The sequence below is a fragment of the Emys orbicularis genome, chromosome 1, assembly GCF_028017835.1.
Source record: "Emys orbicularis isolate rEmyOrb1 chromosome 1, rEmyOrb1.hap1, whole genome shotgun sequence".
In the NCBI taxonomy this organism is placed as follows: Eukaryota; Metazoa; Chordata; order Testudines; family Emydidae; genus Emys; species Emys orbicularis.
The window spans coordinates 147,497,585-147,520,098 of record NC_088683.1 but is presented as its reverse complement, the minus strand read 5'-3'; the positions used below and the strand labels follow the sequence as shown (position 1 = coordinate 147,520,098).

Here is a 22,514-nt window from a genome sequence, read left to right as displayed (position 1 = left end):
ATTCAATATTTACGTGACCTTAAGAAGATTAAATTCACAGGTAAATCTACAAAGACAGAAGTTCCTGTGAGCGCTTTGTGAGGGGGCAGCGCATTTCAAACTACCAGAATGAGAACTTCCTGTATAGTTTCAGATTGGCTAGTGCAGTGTGAATAATTCTTCCCCTCTCAGCTCCTGTTGTCCATCTCCTTACAAGGCAGTGACAGGGTGATACCAAACTGTCTCTCTCTCCATCCCCAAGGGATTTTCATGAAGGACAAAACTATTTGTGGCACTTCAAGGTCTAGTTCCCACACGCCAGCCTCCTATCAAAAAGCTACAAAGGTATGAGTTCCACATTCTTCAGGGACCTTCATTGTTATAGCATGTAGTTGTTGTAAGAGGCATAGTTTATTACTTCGATATAATTCAAGAAATGAGTGGAATTAGTTATTCTCGAATAGACATATGTCTGCTTCCTGTACAATATTTTTCTTCTAATTACAATTTAAGAGACAGCATGAAATATAGTACCATTTCATTATTATTATTTGTATTAAGTGACTGTGAAAGAATTTATTATCACAGGCATTAGAATTCTACATTTCTGTATTTTATGCTTCTCTGGTGCAGTATGTAGACTATCTAATTGTATATGGCAAATCTAACAGATCATCATAAACTGGGGAAGACCAGAGATCTAATATCTTAATTTTTAGTAAGGAATTTGACAGTGTTTCTCAAGAAATCTTACTTAGCAAATTACTTCAAATAGTCTTGGATAAGGACATTATCACTAAATTAAAAACTGGTTGAAGTACTGTGAAAAAAGTGTAATGATAAATGGATATAGACTGAGCTTAGTGTCAGGGTCTTTGTTATTTATCATCTTCATAGTCTTGAAACTGGAGTACATAGCCTGTTAATGTAATGTAAACTAATGTCATGTAATTCTCAGATGATGCTAAATGGAGGGTTGTTGCAAACACAAACAAGATCAGATAGATAACCCAAACCAATCTGGAAAGTTTAGCAAAATAAGCAGAAAATGATATTAAAACTATAACATCTGATGTAATAATCCAACACATGGCTATTCAGTGGTAGGGAGAAATGGAAGCCAGTAATGATGAAAGAAATCTAGGAGTGAGAGTGGAGAACAGATTAAACATGTACTTGTAATGTGTTATGTTTCCAAAAAGGTAAATAACATTTTGTGCATAGTTAGATGTACTGTGTTGCAGGACTGTCTCTCTATGGCTCTGATGAGAGTGTACCTAGAATACCACACTCAATTCTGTGCACTTCCATTTTCAGTCATTATTATTAGTATTTTATTATTTATTTGTTGAATACCTAGTGTGTAGCTGTCTGTACAGAATATAATGGAGATGGCCCAAGATTTTCAAAAAAATCATGGAGGATAGGTCCATCAATGGCTATTAGCCAGGATGGGCAGGAATGGTGTACCTTGCTCTGTTTGCCAGAAGCTGGGAATGGGTGACAGGGGATGGATCACTTGATGATTACCTGTTCTGTTCATTCCCTCTGAAGTACCTGGCATTGGCCGCTGTTGGAAGACAAGATACGGGGTTAGATGGACCTTTGGTCTGACCCAGTATGGCCGTTCTTATGGTCTTATGTTCTTAAAAATGGGTGCCTAAAGTTAGGTTCCTAAATTAATATCTAGGCATCTGAAAATAGATATATGTTAAAAAATGTTGAGCACCCATCAACCCCTCTGTAATCTATGGTTACTACTGAGTGCTCAGCACTTTTGAAAATCTGGCTGCTTAAATAAGCAGCCATACATAGACTTGGAAGCCTAATGTTTAGCTCCCATTTTTGGAACATTTTGGCCATGGTCCCTAATCTAAAGATTTAGAAAAACGTTCTTTTTTTTTTAAAGCAGAAAGTTATTGGAAGTTTTAAAGGAATTCAGAGAAAAGATATGCACTTTATTAAAGGGGCTGGAGGGATTGACTTATAAACAAAAAATGGAAGAGCTAATTGTGTATAATGAACTTTGTGCAAACCCTGACTAAAAGGGGATGCACAATAACTGTTTAGAAATATTGAAAGTGTATCAGCGTCAAAGAGGGAAATGGGTTGTTTAGGGGGGGGAGAGGAGGGTTGAGGTTGTAGAGCTAGGTGTAAAGGGAGGGAGGTAAGACAGAAATGTCTCCCAAGGTAAGGGGTGGAAATCCCTCTGCAAGAAACATTTAAAATTAAACTGGATAAAGCTCTAAACAGAATCCTACGATAAACATATGAAAGTATAATCCCCAGTCTGTTTTCAATGCAGGATTGTTGTATAGATCATGGGGTGGGGGCGGGAGAGGTGCTCTATTTCACCAGCTAGAGAAGGGAAGCAATCTCCAGGCCCAAGTCCCTTTTCATCCCCTTCTTTATTGTTTACAACAATGAGATCAAACAGAAATGAGAAAAATAACACAACTGAAAACACTGCTCATAATCCCCAGAGGCTTCCCTGCCTCAACTAGCCAATGGGAAAGAGGACTCCTTTCTCCTGTGACCCTTCTGGACCCTGATCCCTGTTCTTCCCTGCCATGTGAGAGTCAGGGATCCCTTAACCGTTCCAGTCTGCTGCATTATTCTTGTTACAGACTCCCAACGAATGAAATCATAGAATCATAGAATAGAATATCAGGGTTGGAAGGGACCGCAGGAGGTCATCTAGTCCAACCCCCTACTCAAAGCAGGACCAATCCCCAACTATTTGTTTTGCCCCAGATCCCTAAGTGGCCCCCTCAAGGATTAAATGACATTAATATGGGACTGACATCTTCACTTCTATCTCTGCAGTATGAGGCCACATTCTGACCTCTTTTGGACTGTGAAAATCTGGAGTAACACCAGTGATTCCCATGGAATTATGCCAGATGTACACAGGGCTGTCTCAGAGCATAATGTGGTCCCGTGACTCTGTACTGGAACTCAATGTGCATAGTACTAAAGGAATCACTCAAGGAGGAGGTGCACCAATCAAGTGTCAGTTCTTGGAGGCACTGGGGTCTAAAGTTCTGTTCCTAAATCCATATTTAGGTACTTAAAGGTGGGATTTTTAACAAAAGTGCCTAAATGATTTAGGTGCACAAACCCTATTAAAGTCAATTGTATAAAACAGGTGGAGAATTATATCCAGAGCCTCTAGAAACCTAAGGCGAGAGCAGAGAGGGGCACCCCTTGTAATACTGCACATTTATGACATATGCTGTAAGCATTTCCTCCAGAACAGCCATCCCTGACAGCCAAGGGAGGGGGCCACAATCCAGTTCCCGCATTACCCAGAAATTGTCTGACTGGGGGCTCTTTTGATACTGGCAGAGCTAACCGCTGCCACTAACTCTTGAGTTCTCCAGCATTAGGAGCCAGATTGTGTCCAGCCTCTCTCTACTGCCAGAGCAAATGAAATCGTAGCTCTATCATTTAGACTCCTAAATCTGTCCCCATGAGGTTTTATTTGTTTGTTTTTCTTTTCTGAATCTCTCTAGTTTGTCAGTGTGTATTAATGTGTCCCGCATTCAGAACTAGGTGCCACATTCCCTGTGCAGTAAGAAGGAGGATTGGTTCTTCCAAACCCTCAGTTATTCTGTATTAGATCCTGATGATTGCTGTTGTGGTTCCATAGTACAAGTATCAGTTTCCATCAGATCCGTTTTTCATCTCCGTCTACTGAATCCAATCTTTCTATCCCAGAATGCACCAGAAATGAGTGAGCAGGCAGTGACCTATGTAGACCTGAAATTTCAAACTCCTTCCAAGCAGCAGAAGAAAAAGAGACAAAAGAACACCAGGGACAAAGGTGTGGTATGTTTGTAAGCATCTGAGAACATATCTGCTATTACTGATATTTTATTTTCCATGTTAAATCTCTGCTTGAGCTGTACATATTGTACCTGACTTTATCTACTTATATTATTAGCTTTTTCTTCAGTGTCAGGCACAGTTATTTTAGTAATTTGTTAACATCTGTCAGGCACTGAAATTCTCCTGGAATGGTACACTGTATTCTGGGCATGGGGAGCAAAAGTTATCGTACCTTCGGAGCCCTGGAACACAGTTCTGCGATTGGGTTATCGCAAACCATTCCATGTCAATGGATGTTGTTGATTTGCCCTGTGTTCAAGTAGACACGGTCTCTTTAAGTCATGCCTTCTGGTTGGAGTATTAAAGGAGGTGACGTGTGAATTCTCTCCTTTCTGAAACCTATTCATATGCGAATAAAGTACCATTTTCTCTATGCTTTGCCTTCAATATCATGAAGTCATGGCTGATCCTTAATTGTCCACATTTATTTACCATCCCAGAGCCTTAAGATCATTCCTGTCCAGCGGAGAATTTCCTGAGCTACAGAGGATTTCCACTGAGCATCCAAGAAGTTGAGCAGTTAGTTTTTGAGAAGATGACATTTAAAAACGCTCTTTAAAAAACAGAAAAAAAAATGGGCTCCATCTAGAAGAGTATAATGCCAAGTGCCATGTTTCCTCTGAAATCAATTGTAAAACAGCCATTGACTTCAATGGGAGCAGAAGCAAGCTTTAAATGAAGGAAATAGCACTGGAAATGTTTAATGAGTTTATAAATACACTTAGTAGATCACAGTTCAATTTGTTTTGAAGTATGTAAAGTGAAATTTTACATTTCAAGATTGTCATTAGCAGAATGCATGAGTCAAGGTTAGTCGAACAGATAGATTATCTTAACTGGATATTTCCATAACTTTTAATGCTTAGCTTTGTAACTGTAATTTTCTGATTATAGTGTATGTGCAAAGGGTTATATAAGTCACTTGAACAACTTTAAATGTAACAACACTTTTGGCTAAGACGCTAAATAGGAGTCAGATATTGGAAACAAGGTGATAAGATGCATATGCTGAATTCACAGATGTTAGTTGGTTGATCCCAGTACACTGACAGGCTACTGCAGACCATTGTGTTTTGGAACAAAACCTTTTAATACCAAAGTTCTGCCATGCCCTACATCCTGCAGTGAAAGTTTTATAGTTCAATATATTGTAATCAGAGCTGTCCACCTTTATCAGCTCAATGAATGAAAATCACTATTTCTATGCTATAACCCACTAGAGATAAACGAGGAGGTGGTGACCTACACAGAACTGAAATGCCATAATGCTTCTGAGCAGCAGAGGAGACAACAGACTACGAACCCCCAAGGCAAAGGTATTGCATGCTATAAGCTGCTGACTCCACTCATACTACTATTTAACTGTCCATAGTCTAACACCTTCCTTGAACTGTATGAGAACATGAAAAGCAAAACTGCACATAAAGGATTGGGATTTAAATACCCAAAATCAAGACATTCGATGGCTAAAATGCCACAAGCATTATCAAGCTGGCTTCTTTGCACATTCTTTATATTATAATATAAAATTAAGCCTTAAAAATAAATTCAGAGCAGAGCTATGCATCCATGTAATACAGGGAACTGGGCCAGATTGTTCTCAGCCCCTGTATGAATGTTTTCAGGGAGAGGAGCAGAGGGTACTAGGCATGCCCTGCCTTCTACCCCCAAATGCAGGGGCCAGATATTCTCTTCCCAGCTGAAGGGATTGTTCCCTCCTAGAATGCATAGAGGCATTGGCCACCCCAAAGTGGACGGAGGGGGAAATACAACTATGGCCTTATCTAGCCCCCTGCCCCAGACCCAGCACCAGACATAAGCAGACTAAGCAATTGTTTAGGGCCCCAACCAGCTCCATGGGGCCCCCATTGACTTTTTATTATAAAAACTTTCCTGATTTAGAATTAAGGGGCACAAAATATTCCTGTTTAGGGCCCACAATGGACTAGTACCATTACTGCCCCCCCACTAGGTAACACAGGGGAGCAGCTCCACCATCCTATAAGATGGTGCAGTGAGTGCTCTCCCCTTGCACACTTGAGAGCTCGGGGAGGGACTGTGCCTCAGGAGACACGATCCCCAACCAGCTGGGAGGTTCCATACTGGCCCAACACAAGGCAGTTCCTAAAAGGCACAGCTGAGCCCTTAATGCTTTTTTTAAGGTGCCCTTGATGGTGGAACTCCCAAGAGGGAAGGGGAAGCCCTTTTTATTCTTCCTAGAACTCCTTGTTCTGAGCCTCCTTATCGTTACCCCCACCTTAATGAGTGTACACGAAACTAACAGTGAATGAATATAATTCTTCCCCTCTTTCACAAATTGCTGCATAGAAGCAGTTTGGACCACTGTACAGGGCTTCTAACTGGCAGCCAGGAGAGGAGGGATTTATTCACTCCCTTGGTAAGCCTGGGCAAAGCATTTCACCTCTCTCTGTTTCAATTTCCCAATCTGTAAAATGGGGTCAATAGTTTCCTACCTTCTTAAGTGCTACAGTTGAAAAGCTCCATATAAGTGCTAAGGTGGAAGGAATATCCCTTTATGGTGTTCTGCTAGGACCCCAGAACACAGTTCTGTTGCCATCAAATCCCACGTAAAACAGTCTGCCTCCTTACTAAGGCTTTGTTAAGGCTAGATCCTGCTCTCCGGGTATCTTGACCTGTGTAACTTTGAACAGGGCAAGAATTTTCATTCCATAGTTCAAGAGCCCTGACAACTTGTTCTGACATGGCTGAATATGTGTGAAGGTAGAGGGCGGAGAATGAATACTTGTGTGCGCTTGAGCTGCATTTCACTAACACAGAGAACACAAATGGCATATGCCTCGTTTGGGGTTTAAAAGCATTTCCCTCTGCAATTCTGTACTTCTCCCCTCTCTGTCTCTCTCTCAGATTCTTCTGCTCCAGCTCCCGCATGGAGGCTCATTGCAGGGATTTTGGGGATCTTCTGTTTGGCTTTGCTCATAGCAGTGGGAGTCTTGGCTGTGAATGGTAAGCATGAACAAAGTAGATATTGAGAGACAAGCTCTGTGCTGGTGTACTCCTTGTGTAACTGCTGGAGAGTAAATCTCATGAGGTGTAAGTCAGTAAAGAGCTGCAATGCTTAGCTCCTCTGAAAATCAGGCCACTTATTTAGATGCCTTATTATGGCTTTAGTGGGCTTGGCATGGACACCAGCTGCATTCTGTCACATTCTCTCCCGCCACAAACACCCAAACCAGGGACCCCCTTTGCAGAGTATCCAGGGACAATGACAGCTGAGAAGCCTCTGGCATAACAACTCCAACTTTCCATATCTCCCAAGAGCTAGAAGGGGCAGAGGGTCCTCCAGAACAAATATGCAGGACAGACTTTCTGGTGGGCCCCTGCAGAACCATGAATTTGGGGTCTAAATGCCTGGCTTCAGCCTCATAGGCCAACCCCTGATGTGAGCATTCCTCTGAGCTGATACTCTCATTGAATTTCCTGTCCATAGTGTAAGTGTCCTTGTCTTCCTTGCAAAGATTCCAGGGCTTTTCACTTACCACTTTCTTCCTAAGTATTGATTTTTCTGTGTTGGAGTCTAACTTCGAAAATAGGATTTTTCTGCTTTGAGGTCACTGCAAACATCACCTGTGTTCAACCCAGATGTTGGAAATCAGGATGTTTTCAATTGCTATATTCTGTGACTCTTTAGAGAGCCACAAGGTGTTTTTGTTCTTGTTGTTTTTGTTTTTTGTTTTTGTTTTTTTGGGGGGGGGAGGTTAAGTTCAAAATGTTAATTTTAAGATGACTTTTAACAAGAAAAATTATCTGACATGTTACATATAACATAACATGTTGTTCTAATAATACAACAATGGCATAACTGCGGGTAGAACTTAGTCCTTTGTGTCCCTATAAGGCATAATATATTGATTTGTAGAACTGTTGCAATTTACTTTTAAATGGTACATCATATTGTTATATTATTTTGGCTTTAAGTTTTTCAGATCTCCCATGTACCATGTAGACATCAGGATAACCTCAGCCAGCACCAGGAAATTACCCAAGCTAAGAATGGAAATCTGCGAAAGGTTTTGAACAGGAAAGATAAAGGTCAGTTGGCTTCAGGAGGGCAATTTTTTTCCCTATATGCTGTAACTTTAGACTGAAATAATTTCATATCGAATTCCTAACACTGATGGATGTCAAAGTATGACATTTTGGTTAATTAGTTTCCAATTCTTTTTATCTTTATTTACCAAAATTTTACATTCACTGGAAAACTCAGAAGTGAGTCTTAAGGGAACATAAGGGAGGCTAAGCTGTTTAAGTCACATGTTGAAAGACCACCAGAGAGGACAGTAGGAAGAAAAAACAGTTAACAGGAGGGAATAATACAATCACAGAAATGTTGATTGGGAAGGACCTCAAAAGGTCATTTAGTCAAGTTACCTGCACTGAGGCAAGTCCAAACATACATAAATCATCCCTGACTGGCGTTTGTGTAAACAGTTTTTAAAAACCTCCAAAGATGAGGATTCCACAACCTCCCCTGTAAGTCTATTGCAGTTTCTTTCTAACTCTAACCCTAACCAAATTCTCCCTTGTTGTAGATGAACTTGATTACTTCTTGTCACCTCTCAGGCTTCTCTTCTCTACACTAAGCATGCACAGTCTTGTCAACTTTCCTCATATGTCATATTATCATTTTTGATGCTGTCCTCTGGACTCCCTCCAATATGTCCATATCTTTCCTAAATGTGGCACCCAGAAATGGACACAGGACTCAAGCTCAGGCCTCACCAGTGCTGAATACAGAGGGACAGTTACCTCTGATGTCTTACATATGACACATGTTAATACATCAAAAATTATATGAAAATTATTTTGTAACTCCATCACGCTGGGGTCTCATATTCAATTTTTGATCCACTATAAACTCCAGATCCTTTTCAGCAGTATCACTGCCTAGCTAGCTATTCTCCATTCTGTAGTTGTACATTTAATTTTTCTTTCCTAAGTGTAGTACTTTGCACTTTTCTTTAGTGATTTTCCTCTTGTTGATTTCAGACCAATTCTCTAATTTGTCAAGATCATTTTGCATACTAAACCTGTCCTCCAACATGCTAACAAGCCCTCCCAGCTTGGTGTTATCCACAAATTTTATAAGCATGCTTTTTACTCCATTATCTACATCACTAATGAAAACATTGAATATACTGGACCCAGAACCCTGGTAACTAATCTTTAAGTAAGGTCTTTCAACCAGTTTTGTACCCACTGTATATAATTTCATATACACTATATTACCTTAGCTTGCTTATCATAATGTCATGTGGGACTGTGTCAAAAGACTTACTAAAATCAAGATATATAATGTGTATAGCTTCCCTTCTATCCACTAGATCTGTAGCCATGTCAAAGAAGGAAATTAAGTTGGTTTGGCATGATTTTTTCTTGATCAATCTATGTTGTCTCAAAGATATTTCCTAATGGTTCCGAGATTGCTTTAGTTAGTTCCTTAAGTACTCTAGGGTGAATGTCATCAGGCTCTGCTCACTTGAACACATGTCACTTATCTAACTATTATTTATCCTGTTTCTTGTTCTTTTTGGCTTGTGTTTCTTCCCCCTTGCTGTTAGTATTAATTGTATTTAAATATTTGGTACAATTACCTATTTATTAAAGGCATTAAACACTTCACCCTTCTTGATATAATTTGTCATTAGTTGTCCTTTGTGCTAAGTCAAGGACCTGCACTTTCCTTCACCTTTCTCTAGCACCTGATGCATTTACAGAAACACTTTTTATTAACTTGTATGGCTTTTGCTATTTGCTCATTTGGTGCCTTGCCGTTTCTGATTTTGTTCCTACATGCTTGTGCCATTCTTTTGTACTCATCCTTCACAGATTGTCCACGTTCCACTTCTTGTTGGATTCCTCCTTGATATTCAATTTGTTAAAGAGCTCTTGATGGGGCCATACTGGCCTCTAACCCCACATTGAGCACAGGCAGAAGGGGGAGGAGAGCCTCTCCTGCCAAGAGGCAAGCAGCCTGGCCACACCCTCATGCAGCTGCCACAACTGCCAGTCATGGAGTCAGGGACCCTCAACTGCAACCAATAGAGGTAACAGGGCCTGCTATAAAAAGAGAGAGTTCAACTAAGGAAGGGAGGGAGGAAGGCCTGAGTCAGCAAAGGGGTGACACCCCTGCACCTGGCTGTCTCCAGAAACACAGCCCACAGGGGCTGAAGCAGAGCACTAAGCCTAATTAGAGCCAGGGGCCAAGCATTGTTGTGATCAGAGGGAGGGATAGCTCAGTGGTTTGAGCATTGGCCTGCTAAACCCAGGGTTGTGAGTTCAATCATTGAGGGGGCCACTTAGGGATCTGGGGCAAAATCAGTACTTGGTTCTGCTAGTGAAGGCAGGGGGCTGGACACAATGACCTTTCAAGGTCCTTTCTAGTTCTAGGAGATACCAAAGAAAACCAGTCAGGGGGCAACAGAGATCTCCTGAAAGTCCATAGAAAGAACTGGTGACACCTTCACATCATAATAATTTGCTCTTGTGCCTTTGAATATTGTCTCTTTGACAAACTGCCAGCTTTCCTAAACTCCCTGTTCCTTCAGATTTTCTTCCCATGGTGTCTTACCTACCAGTTCTCTTTTAAGAAGCTGTAAGATAAACTAGTCATCCTCCCACTTCAATGTTTTCCATCTTATCTCTGGTGCTTCTCAGCATGTAGGTTTCACCAGCTTAGATTCCCTGATACTTGCAGATCAGTAAGTGAGTGATAAATGGAGTCTAACTCTGCATGAAGAAGCCTCACTTACAGATCCTCACTGAATTTTACCCATTGTGCAAGAATCCTGCTCAATAATTACTAACAAAGAACCAGCCAATTAATTACAATAGCACTCGCACTGGATGTATAGAATCCAAAAAATACACAAAATTCCCCTAGGGGAAAAACAATCAAACATGATTTGTGTATAAAAGGAAAGTGATGTTGGCATAGCAATAATTACTTTATTTGCTATAGCACAAGAGTCCTCATGCCAGCATCCAAATATAAACAACCGTGTCAATGCTTGTGAATCTCAAGATGGCTTGTGATGCACTTGACTCAAAATCAAACTACAAGAGAAAATCTATTATTACAAATTGAACTTAATACTTCTAATAAAAGAACATCTAGAGGCCCCAATCAGGTATAGGCCTCCGTTATATTAGATGTTGTAAAAAGACACCATAAGAGATAGCCGCTATGTGAGAGAGATGACAAACTTAATACAGACAAAGCACATTAAATGGATGAAACAGTCAAGTGGAGGAAATGGGGGAGGGAGGACAAGTGTAACAGCAACCGAAGAAACATAAACTGTATTTCTTTTTAAGGGTGGAAGTTTCTTTGCCCAGAAAATGGGTTTCCCCATGGAGAGAAATGTTACCACTTTTCTACTGAATCCAAACCTTGGCTGGAGAGTCAAAAGGCCTGCTCTTCTCCTGGCTCCAGACTCCTCCTTATAGAAAACAAAGAAGAGCTGGTAGAGTATCTTCCTCTTTTGGAGAGCTGCATATTCAAAACAGCCAGTAAAAGATTTGTCAGTGAAAAGAGGATTGTGGAAAATGAGATTTGGCTTCATTTGGTACCTTGCTTTATGATGTTTTTTTTCCTTGAAGGCTAATTACCTTACACCGCCTCATCTCTCCCCAGCATTAGAGCCATAACTGAACCATAAATTAAATTAAAAAGCACCTGATGCAAGGCAAAACCCCAATGTCACCAGTACTTTTCATATTCAAGCTACATCTATTACTGTAGTGTAAGAAAAACCTGTACATCACTCTGGGCATTTTTCTCTCTCAGAAGTGATCTAGGGGAGGTATTGTCCTCTAGACAAGAGAGTGAATAGAGATTAACCAACAAAGAATGTTGTCACAATTTCTACAGCAAACACTTGTGAAGGAAATGAAGAATGTGATCAGGTTGGTTAATGGGGTTGATCAACCATGAGTAGGGCCCTACCAAATTCACGGTCCATTTCAGTCAATTTCATGGTCATAGGATTTTAAAAATCATAAATTTAATGATTATAGCTATTTAAGTCTGAAATTACATGGTGGTGTAATTGTAGGGGCCCTGACCCAAAAAGGAGTTGTGTGTGTGTGTGTTGGGGAGGGGGTCACAAGGTTATTGTAGGGGGGGATTGTGGTACTGCTACCCTTACTTCTGTGCTGCTGCTGGCAGCAGCGCTGCCTTAAGAGCTGGGCAGCTGGAGAGTGGCGACTGCTGGCTGGGATCCAAGCTCTGAAGGCAGAGCCGTTGCCAGCAGCTGAGCAGAAGTAAAGATGGCATAGTATGGTATTGCCACCCTTACTTCTGAGCCGCTGCCTGCAGAGCTGGGCCCTCAGTCAGCAGCCGCCATTCTCCTGACCCCCAACTCTGAATGCAGCAGTGCAGAAGTAAGGGTGGCATGGTATGGTATTGCCACCATTACTTCTGCACTGCTGCTGGCGCGGTGCTGCCTTCAGAGCTGGGCGCCTGGCCAACAACCGCCACTCTCTGGCCACCTAGCTCTGAAAGCAGAGCAGAAGTAAGGGCAGCAATACCGTGACCCACCTAACATAACTTTGTGACCCCCCTGCAGCTCCCTTTTGGGTCAGGACCCCCAGTATGAGAAACGTTCATATACCCTGTGATATCTGTATAGTATAGGGTAAAAGCACACACACAAAAAACCAGATTTCAAGACAGGGAGACCAGATTTCATGGTCTATGATGCATTTTCATGGCCATGAATTTGGTAGGGTCCTAACCATGAAGCTACCTCAGGACATAGGGACCTGTTAACCACACCACTGTACCTGATATCCATACAGTTGTGAAACGAGCAAATACCTGATGTACGTACATCCATTAAATGAGCAGGGAAAGGAATGAACTGGCTTTGTCTTTGTACAGGATTTTATAAGCCCCCTGGCAACTTCTCACTGGATAGGATTGTCACGTGAGAAGACCGACAGATTGTGGATGTGGGTGAATGGTACAGCTTTTTCCACTGACTGGTAAGTTCCAGACACAACTAGAAACTTCTCATTTCAATTAAGTGAATTGACAGTGCTATGACAGAGAGAAACCCAAGCTTCAGTAAAAAGGAGTACAATATGTCATCACTGAAATGTATTTTTAAATTCTATGGGGCAGCAAAGGATGGTACAAGTCAAGGTTGAGGTGTATTGATCAAAAAGCTGGATGAAACATCAAAGGTGGAGGGGAAGCCAGTGCTGCAGGTCAAGAATGAAGTGCATTGGCAATGAACTGAGGGCAGTAGGAATTCAAGAAAAAAAAAGAATAGAGAGGAGGTTGTGTCATGGCTGAAATGCACTGGCAGTTAAGTGAAAAATTTGCACAGCATGTGCTACACTACAGAAGCTCCCCGACTTACACAAGGCGTTCCGTTCCGAAATGCCTTGTGTAAGTCGAATTTTGCTTAAGTCGGGAATGTATCTCCAACAATTCCGGTGGGGGGGGGGAGAACTTATGGAACTTTTTCCATAAGTCCAGATTTCCGTAAGTCAGGTTTGCATAACCCGTGGAGCGTCTGCACTCCTGACTCTAGCCAATGCAATTATTCTCTCACATTCATAAATACCAAATTTACAAATGATTTTTTTTAATAATGGCCCCTCTGCTTCTTCACAATTGTTCTCGTCTTATTAAAATTATTTGTTTTTGCCACGTTTAAATTATAGACATTTTAACCTTTGAAAAAATAAGGTAGTAATAGAGATATAACTAGAATGACTTGAAGTAACATTTTATTCTATCATAGGTTTGCAATAAATAAAGGATACATTGATGGGAACTGTGCACTTGTCACAGGTGGAGAACTCTCCTCTGGTCCATGCAAAGATGAAAAGCGCTATATTTGTGAGCAGCTGGTTCTTTGGCCAAAGCCTGACATATCAGCATGAAATGGACCATGGAAATCATAAAATCTGGGGCATCCCAAACACGACGACAAATATCCCCCAGTAAATACTACCACTCTCAACTTTCCCTCTTCAGAGGCTACATTTATGCTGTAAAATTGTAACACACTTTACTGTGACCACATATTGTTCATGAGTCTGTGTCAAAAGAAGCTGGGAATGGCCACTTAGAGTAAAAAGCAGATAGCTAAATCTGATAAACCATATGTCTTTTGGATAATTGGAGCCAGTCAGAGCCCTCCCACAAGCTGAACCTGGTCTCTTTTTCGTTTACCAGCTCATTGATAGTTTATTTTAAAATAGTAATTAGTTCACTATCTGGTTCAAATACTTTTCTTTCAATAAATTGGTAAAAAAAATCTGATTTAGATGCCACCTTTTATATTTTTTTACTTTGTTGCATTTCATTCAGTCACAGAAAAATTGCTGTAATGAAGCAATACTAATACAAGGACAACATTGATCAAACTCGCAAGTACCTTTTGGGGAAAATAGTTTGAAGGTGTTCTTTAAGAGTATGGGGGGATGAACTGAGCTGGATGTGAGGGGCAATCAATATCCATGTCCATGGGGCCAACACAGCAAAGGAAAATTCACCTGACCCACTCACTCCCCACCTCCCCCTAGCCTCCAGCTTCTCAAATCACTGAGCAAACCTACAAGTGCATCATAAACAAGATGAGAGTAACAGAGAAGCCCTGCTGTGAGCTGTTGTAGTCCCCAGGGAAGAGGTTCTCATTCACATCATTGCTGTTACACAAAGTACACAGTTCAGGAGAGGATCCCACTTCTGTACCATACTCCATGGACTGGGCATGGTCAAAAGGGACGTCCCTTAACTTCACCACCTCAAGCCCTGTAAGCTCTGCTTGGTGCCAAGGTATCCTTACACCTCATGACCCAGTCAGTTCCTCTCTGTCCCCATTGGAGAAATGTTCCATTCCAAGAACACTATGGTCTCCCTAGACCACTTGTTACAAACCTCATGTCCGCTTACCAAAGTGATCCCAATTGTTTACATTTATGCCTACTGCTGTTGGGAATAGACTTTCTTTCAACCGCGCTAAATGCCATGTGGTCCCAAACCCCATCCCAATTTGAATGATTTTAGAATCACTGTGGACGAGCTATGGGTCAAGGAGCCCTCCCAATAATTTCTGTTACAGAAGAGTTGCCTTTCAAAATTTTCCAGAATCCTCTGCTTCTCAATATTGTGCTGGGAAAGATGGGATAGGTACCCATAAGGCACTGCAACATACAGAATTTAGAGCAGTGGTCCTGGAGATGCAGGAGAAACCTGCAAACAGGCAGCAGCAGCATGAATGTAGTGGAGATGCTGAACCATTTGTGTTTAAACCATTTCTACCCTACCCATTTGATAACTAATGGCTCAATTCCAAAGTGTAAACATCCTGTGTTTTTGTGAAATATTGTCTATGCATAATGGAGCTGATCCTCTCTGTTATTGCTGTTGTGGTGCCGCTGGTTTCCTGTAAGGTACAGTGACCAGATTAGCAGCATCAGTTACAGTGTGAAGCTCTGCACAGTGGAAATAGCTATAAACGACTATGTTGGAAGTATTGGTTGGTTGTTTTTTGTCTGATTTCGGTTAGAGTATATGAAGAATCAGAATCTGAGAAATGCAGAAAACACTGCAGAAGGGCCCTTCAAACTGATTTTTTTGCACCTTCCACTTTCTAATGTTTACTGTTGCACTTACACAAACACATACACATTAAAATGTTGAATTGGTTTTGTAAACAAATATGAGTTAATGTGGAGATAAAAGTTTAGAATTTTACTTTTCTTCACCTTCTTATTTGTATCTTGTTCTGAGTGTGCTGGTCAGGGTACAGGGCTTCTGATGGATACTTCCTATGTGGCATAACCGGATGCCTTCAAACAGCATTCTTGTTTCTACTGTTGGTGTTGGTGGCAGTAGAAAAAGAGGAGTCGATGGCTTCTCTCCCCTGGGTATTTAAATACAAGGAAGGAGTAGTGGAGCAGAACCAGAATTGTTTGCAGCTTGAGAGAGAGACAACATATGTTCACTTTGATATCTTTCCTTTTTCAATTTTCTCACCAAAAATTAGCTGAAATATAACAATTTTGCACCATGATGAGGCAAACATTCGTTCTCTGTTTAAAACTTCAGCCTTTTTCTTTTGTTAAGATTATCTGTGGAGTGGATTCACATCCCTCCTGGATAGTGAAAGTTAGCTGGAGCTCACAGTTCTAATACTGAGGAAAGTTCTCAATGCCTCAATCTGAGAGGGAAGCACCCCACCATCATTATGTGTGGGAAGGTTTGTCTTAATATAACCTTCTCTTCATATGAACAACTTGACTGAGTACCAGTTTGCCTTAAACCTCCCCTTTGTGGGATAGGCAATAAGACCTTCATCTACTCTCAAGATGCTCCTGGGATTCACCGTTCTTTCATTTGTACTGAGCATGATTCCTAGCTTCATACATCTTGAACACCAGACAGGACAAAGAAACAGCATTTTCATTAATGAATTGGATGATGGAGTGGAGAGTGTGCTTATTAATTTGTGGATAACATCAACGGGTTGCAAGCATCTTAGAGGACAGGCTTAGAATTCAAATTAACTTCAGAAATTGGAGAATTAGTATGAATCAACAAGATGAAATTCGGTGTTAGTACTGCAGAAAAGGATCTTGGGGTTGTAATCAATCACAAATTGAATATGAGTCAGCAATGTGATGCAGTTGAGAAAAAGCCTGCTATCATTCTGGGTGTATTAACAGGGGTGCTATATGTAAGGCATGGGAAGTAATCATCCCACTATACTTGGCACTCAGGAGGCCTCAGCTGGAGTAATGTGTTGAGTTTTGGATGCCACACTTGAAGAACATGTTGACATATTGGAGAAAGTTCAGAGGAAAATGACAAACATTATACAAGTTTAGAAAACCTGAGCTATGAGGAAAGGTTAAAATAACTGGGTATCTTTACTCTTGAGAAAAGAAGACTGAGGGGGGACCTCATAAGATTCTTCAAATATGTTAAGGGCTATTGGACTTTGATCAGTTTTTCTCCATGTCCTTTGAAGATAGGACAAGAAATAATGGGCCTAATCTGGAGTAAGGGAGGTTTAGGTTAGATATTGGGGGAAACTTTCCGAGTACAAGGACAGTTAAGTGCTGGAATAGGCTTCTAAGGGAGATTGTGGAATCCCTGTCATTGGAGATTTTTAAGACCAGCTTAGACAAATACCTGTCAGGGATGGTCCAGGTGTACTTGGTCCTGCTTCAGATTCTTCCACTGTATTAAGATGAAAGGCAACAATTGCTAGCGACTCCATATTAAGAAGAGTTGTCAGAGAATTCAGCAAAGGGTCTCAGAGACAGCAGGATGGTGTGCTGTCTCCCTGGAGCAAAGACACAAGATTTATCTACAAGATTGGACAGGATTCTGAATTCATCTGGCAAATCTCCACTGCTGATGGACATTGGAACCAACAACATGACATCAGGTGGAACTACCCAGATTATAAAATATTTTAGGGATTTTGGAAGGGAATTAAAGGAGAGGAAAGTCCAAGTGATTTCAGAGGTGCTACTGGTCCAGTGAATGAGAGAAAGCAGCAGACAAAATATACTAGAGGTGAACTGTTGGCTGCTCAACTGGTGTGAAGCTGAATTTTAGTTTTGTGGAACACTGGGTCACATTCCAGTGCAAGAGGAGACTGCATGAATGAGACGGCTGCATCTCAGATGAAGTGGGGCTGATCTTGGTTGGAGACTAGGTCAAGCTGCCAGGAGAGAATTAAATTAATAAAGTAAGCAGAAGATGCTCAGGGTGCATATGTTGTAGAAAGTCAAAACTAACTAGAACCAAATCTTGCAGAACCCCATTAGAACCGCCCATGTTCAGGGATGATTCCCCCTGACAACTACTTTTTTGAGAAATGTCAGTTAGCTAGGTCTTAATTCATTTAGCTTATGCTTTATTGGTACTCTATAGTGCTTTATCAGAATGTTATAGGGCAGTAAGTCAAACACCCTAAAAATGTCTGGCCCAGATTCTCAAATGCAGTTAGTCACCTAAATACCTTTGCGATTTTGGCCAAAGTGCCTACTTCCCTTGGGTGCTTTTGAAAATTTAACCTACAGTGTTTAAATACATAATCACAATTTATTTTACATGTCTCTGGCTTCATTCAGTGTGCAGGTGGTACATACTTTGAGGCAGCGGGTTGTAAGAAGAGAGAAGATTTGCTCTTGTGAGTAAGAGACTCTGGATTGGGACTCAGGATATCTGAGTGCTAGTCCTGGGCCTACCACAGATTTCCTATATGGAGTTGGGTAAAACTGTGTCATAATGCACATGTGCAATGGGGCCAGATTTCCACAGGCAACCTTAATTGGCACCTTTCCTAATACTTGAGTGCTTGACATTGCAACCATAATATTTTTAGCATGGTTTATTTTATTTTAATATGTATATACAAGACTGTGTGCTCCATGTTTCTTTGGCTGTTTCATATGGTCTGGAATCTACACCTTCCCTGCCCTTTGCTGCTGAACTCTGGGTTATGCAGATAACCTTGTAACTGTGACGTGACTGTATCCACTTTAATGTTATCTTCCTGAGCTAGCAGGCTACCTTCAACAATAGCTCTAAGAGGTGTTAACTGCCCCATTCATCTCAGTGGGCTGTTGACTCTGAATCCTAAAATGAGAATTGGGGTGGTTGAAAAATTCCCATTGAAATTTTTTTCAGACAGGAAATTTAGTAATCACTGAAATAAATATTTTTGTTGACAGTTCCTGCTTTTCTTGAGAAGTTTTGATTTTTCCCCAAAACTGAATATTTTCAGCTGAAAATCAAGATTTTTTTCCATTTTTGTCTATTTTTGTATCTTAGACACAGATGCTTAAAATAGTGATTCAAGCATTTGAAAGTCCTAAACATCAGACTTTGTAATGAACATGTTAGGCCTCATTATTGCCACCTAACCCATCAAGATGAAAGATCATTTGCTCAAAGTGTAGGGGCCATTAACATGAGAACTTATTGTGTGATTTCAGCAAGAATATCGTGCAGTGAATCATTGTCTCTCAACTCACACTGATCCTCTTTAACGGGGGAATCAGAGTATTTTTCCCCATCTCCTTCCTGCTCAGAAATTTAGGCAGAACAAGATTTAATACACCTTTTCACATTCTGTTCCACCGCTCCAGCTGATAGACCTCAACACACCAGCACAGATATCATTATTGGGGACTTTGATGATTACATACATTGTTATACTCTCATCTAATTCAGCAAAGGAGTGAGAAAAGTATTTTGAAAGATCTTATATATAACTATAACTATTACATTTTTTTATTTGTCTTGTACAATTTAGTACAAGTATCAAAACTAAGGCTACATTTTAGTCATGGGTATTTTTAGTAAAAGTCATGAACAGTGTTACAGCATGGATCACAGAAAACCCCTTGGGAAATGCCAACTGATGTGCTGAGACTACTTCTAACCCATTTTCCCTGCCAGCTTGGGACTTCACCCTCAGAGATGTTCCAGCAAGCTTCTTTTACAGACTAGTCTCCTTCTAGTCTGGGTCCAGCAATCACTCACACCCCTGTGGTTACTGACCTTTGTTCCAGTTTCTTTCAGGTATCCTTTGGGGGTGGAGAGGATCTCTCAAAATGGAGCGGTTTCCAGGGGCTTAAATAGACTTCCTCTTTTGGGTGGACACCCTTCCCTCCCCCTGCATAGAATCCCAGCTACAAGATGGAGTTTTGGAGTCACAGGGGCAAGTCTCATGTCCATGCATGACTCAGTTCCTTACAAGTGGCAGCAATTGTTTACATGCTACCTTGAACGTCCTCAGGTAGACTTCTCATGTGGATTGGAGTCTTCCAAGATCCATTGTCTGTTAAGTGTTTCTTGACTGGGTAATTTGCAAACTCCTTTCTAAAGAAGCTGCCCAAATGCCTTACTAAGGCTACTTAAAATGAAACAAGTACACAGCCAATATTCATAACTTCGAATACAAAAATGATACATACATACGAATAGGATGAATATATTCAGTAGATCATAACCTTTGCAGAGGTACGTTACATGGCATATGTAGAATGAAACATATTCCAGTTATGTCATATTTACATTCATAAGCATATTTCCATAAAGTATTATGGGATGCAACGTCACAAACAGGTCATGGGCAGTAAACAAAAATTCACGGTCCGTGACCTGCCAATGACTTGTATTATATATAGGGTTACCAACTTTGGTTGGACGAATTCCTGACGGTTTCATCACATGAGATTATTTTAAATTAAAGATTAATCTTTAATTCCTGGAGACTCCAGGACAGTTCTGGAGGTTTGGCAACCCTAACTATATACCCCTGACTAAAACTTGGGTGCTCTGAGGTGGGGCGGTGGCCCAGGGGCACTGTGGGTACTTGGGGAGGGGCAGCCCGGGGCACCACGGGTGCTCTAGGGGGGATGGCCTGGGGGCACCACAGGTGCTCTAGGGGGAGAGAGGGGGATGCACGTGGCCCAGGATCCCCGCTGGTGCTGAGGGGGGGGGGGGCGTGGTTGGTAGGGCTGGCAGGTTCCCTAATTGGCTCTGCGCAGCTCCCTGGAAGCGGTGACATGTTGTCCCTCCCTCAGCTCCTAGGATCAGGGGCTCTGCGTGCTGCCTCTGCCTCAAGTGCCTCTGTCTCAGGAACTGTGGCCAATGGGAGCTGCGGGGGCAATGCCTGCAGATGGAGGCAGCGCACAGAGCTGCCTGGCCACGCCTCCACCTAGGAGCTGAGGAAGGGACATGTTGCCACTTCTGGGGAGCCCCCTGAGGTAAGTGCAACCCAGAGCCCTCACCCCTCCCGTGCTCCAACTCCCAGCCCACTCCCACACCCAAACTCCTGCTGCTGCTGGGGGTAAGAGAGTGTGTTGTCCCCAGACTGCCCCAGCAACGGCCGGGGCGGCTGACCTGAGGGCTTTCCGAGTTGCTCAGGTGGCACCCAGGCCAGCCGCACCAGTCGCTGCAGAAGACAAACTCGCAGCCTTAATCAAACCATATATATGCAGTCCATTATTTAGTGCTGATGCTGTAGCATATGATTTCTGCATTTGTAGCGGTGGTTCTTTATATCAGTATCTAAAGATTATCACTAACAAGGGAATGCAGTAGATAGGTTACGTCTTGGTATTAGTAAAGTATTTGGTACAAAGTCTCAAGAGGTATTATTGGAAATATTGTTCCTAATTGGCTTAGAAGTAAACATAGTCTTTTTGACTGAAAATTATCTGAGGCACCATAAAAAAAGGGTAATCATAAACATCAAAGTATTGAATCAAATATTTGTATTTGGTCAGGTGCTGTGGGGATTCAGGCACCTTCTTATAGTGGATCCACATGAAAAGTTTCTTCCATTTTTAAATATTCTACTTGTTTGAGAGACCATATTTCCAAATGGAAGCCTCTCTTTTTAAGTGTGACCATTGTACTTAATATTTGCATTTATGATCTGGAAGCGATTGTAAGCAACATGTTAATAAAATTTTGAAAAGATTCTAAATTGTTCTGAATCCTAGAAAAGTGAGGGAAACAATTCAAAAGGACAGAGAAATATTAGCAATATGCATGGGCAATAACCAAATGAAATCTAGACAAATATATCACCCTTCTGCAACACAGCCACAGCTGAGATCAGCTGCATTCAGTCTGTTGATGGTATCCAGATATAATCTCTTGGGCACTCTGGGCAAGCCAATTTCAGTAGAGGGTCCGCAGCTCTTAGTTGTTTCCCTTGTTATTCTGCCAGAGCCTGAGTTCATTGACCATCAGAGCATGGTGCACAGCTAATTTTATCACTCTCGGTTTAGCTTGAAGGGAGTCTTCTGCAAGAATGGGCTTCCAACAGTGTTTCTGAATTATTTCTATCAAACCATTGCAAGGAATACAGCTGTTTCAAAATGGGAGAAACTTTGCTAAAATTTTTGTAACAAATTTGAAAATTATAATTTTTTCAACTACATCTATAAATGGCAATAAGTAAATATATAAATATATTTCATAAATTTTATGATTATATTTTCTTGAAAAAATTGTCCCTGTTTTTCACAGAAATATTGCAAAATTTGAATTGTTTTGACTGGCTCTGGAAATTATATTTACTAGAGGGAGAAATTGGTAATGCGAACTGCAAGTGAGCTATTTTTATTATTTGTGTCTTCATTGGGTTTCCAGTGTTACCAATTAGAACTTAATAAACAATTCTGTTCATGATACTTAAAAAGAAAGAAAAATACAGATAATTCCTTGTGGCACCCTTGTGGAGGCTCCACAGTCCTACCACACCCCACCCCAGGTAAGGAGTAGTGAAGGTGGACCTCCAGGCCTGCCTACAGAGGCTGCGTAGAAGCATCCCCCAATCAGAGCCTGGCAGGCTCAGATAAAAGGAACTGCAGGGCCTAAGCAGGTCAGTTCCTGCTTGGGATCAGAAGGGTGAGGAAGGGCTGGAGGAGAGAGAAACTCTCCAGGCAAAGAGGCCTGGAACAGATGGTGAGAACCCAAGGACCTGTAATCCTAAAGTAATGGGAGAAGATGATGGGACTGAGTGGGAAGCAGCCCAGGGATTGCAGCAGCAACTATTAAGGGAAGCAGTGTGGCTACTGCTATCAGGGTCCCTGGGTTGGGACCTGGA

General features: G+C 41.4%; 1 protein-coding gene across 1 annotated transcript; it reads left to right on the top strand.

Annotated features, from left to right (window-relative positions):
- Positions 1-249: 249 nt before the first annotated feature.
- Positions 250-13,806, top strand: LOC135874367 (natural killer cells antigen CD94-like). Its single transcript, XM_065399173.1, has 7 exons — positions 250-324; positions 3,700-3,805; positions 6,757-6,855; positions 7,828-7,941; positions 11,227-11,375; positions 12,794-12,897; positions 13,665-13,806. The coding sequence occupies exons 1-7, from the start codon at positions 250-252 to the stop codon at positions 13,804-13,806; spliced, it is 789 nt and encodes a 262-aa protein (XP_065255245.1).
- Positions 13,807-22,514: the final 8,708 nt, after the last annotated feature.

What these genes read in the sequence shown, in the direction of transcription:
- LOC135874367 (XM_065399173.1), top strand. Translation starts at nt 250, where the DNA reads ATGAAGGACAAAACTATTTGTGGCACTTCAAGGTCTAGTTCCCACACG. An exon ending in CCTATCAAAAAGCTACAAAG is followed by an intron (nt 325 to 3,699) that starts GTATGAGTTCCA and finishes TTTCTATCCCAG; the next exon opens with AATGCACCAGAAATGAGTGA. An exon ending in TAGAAAACAAAGAAGAGCTG is followed by an intron (nt 11,376 to 12,793) that starts GTAGAGTATCTT and finishes GTCTTTGTACAG; the next exon opens with GATTTTATAAGCCCCCTGGC.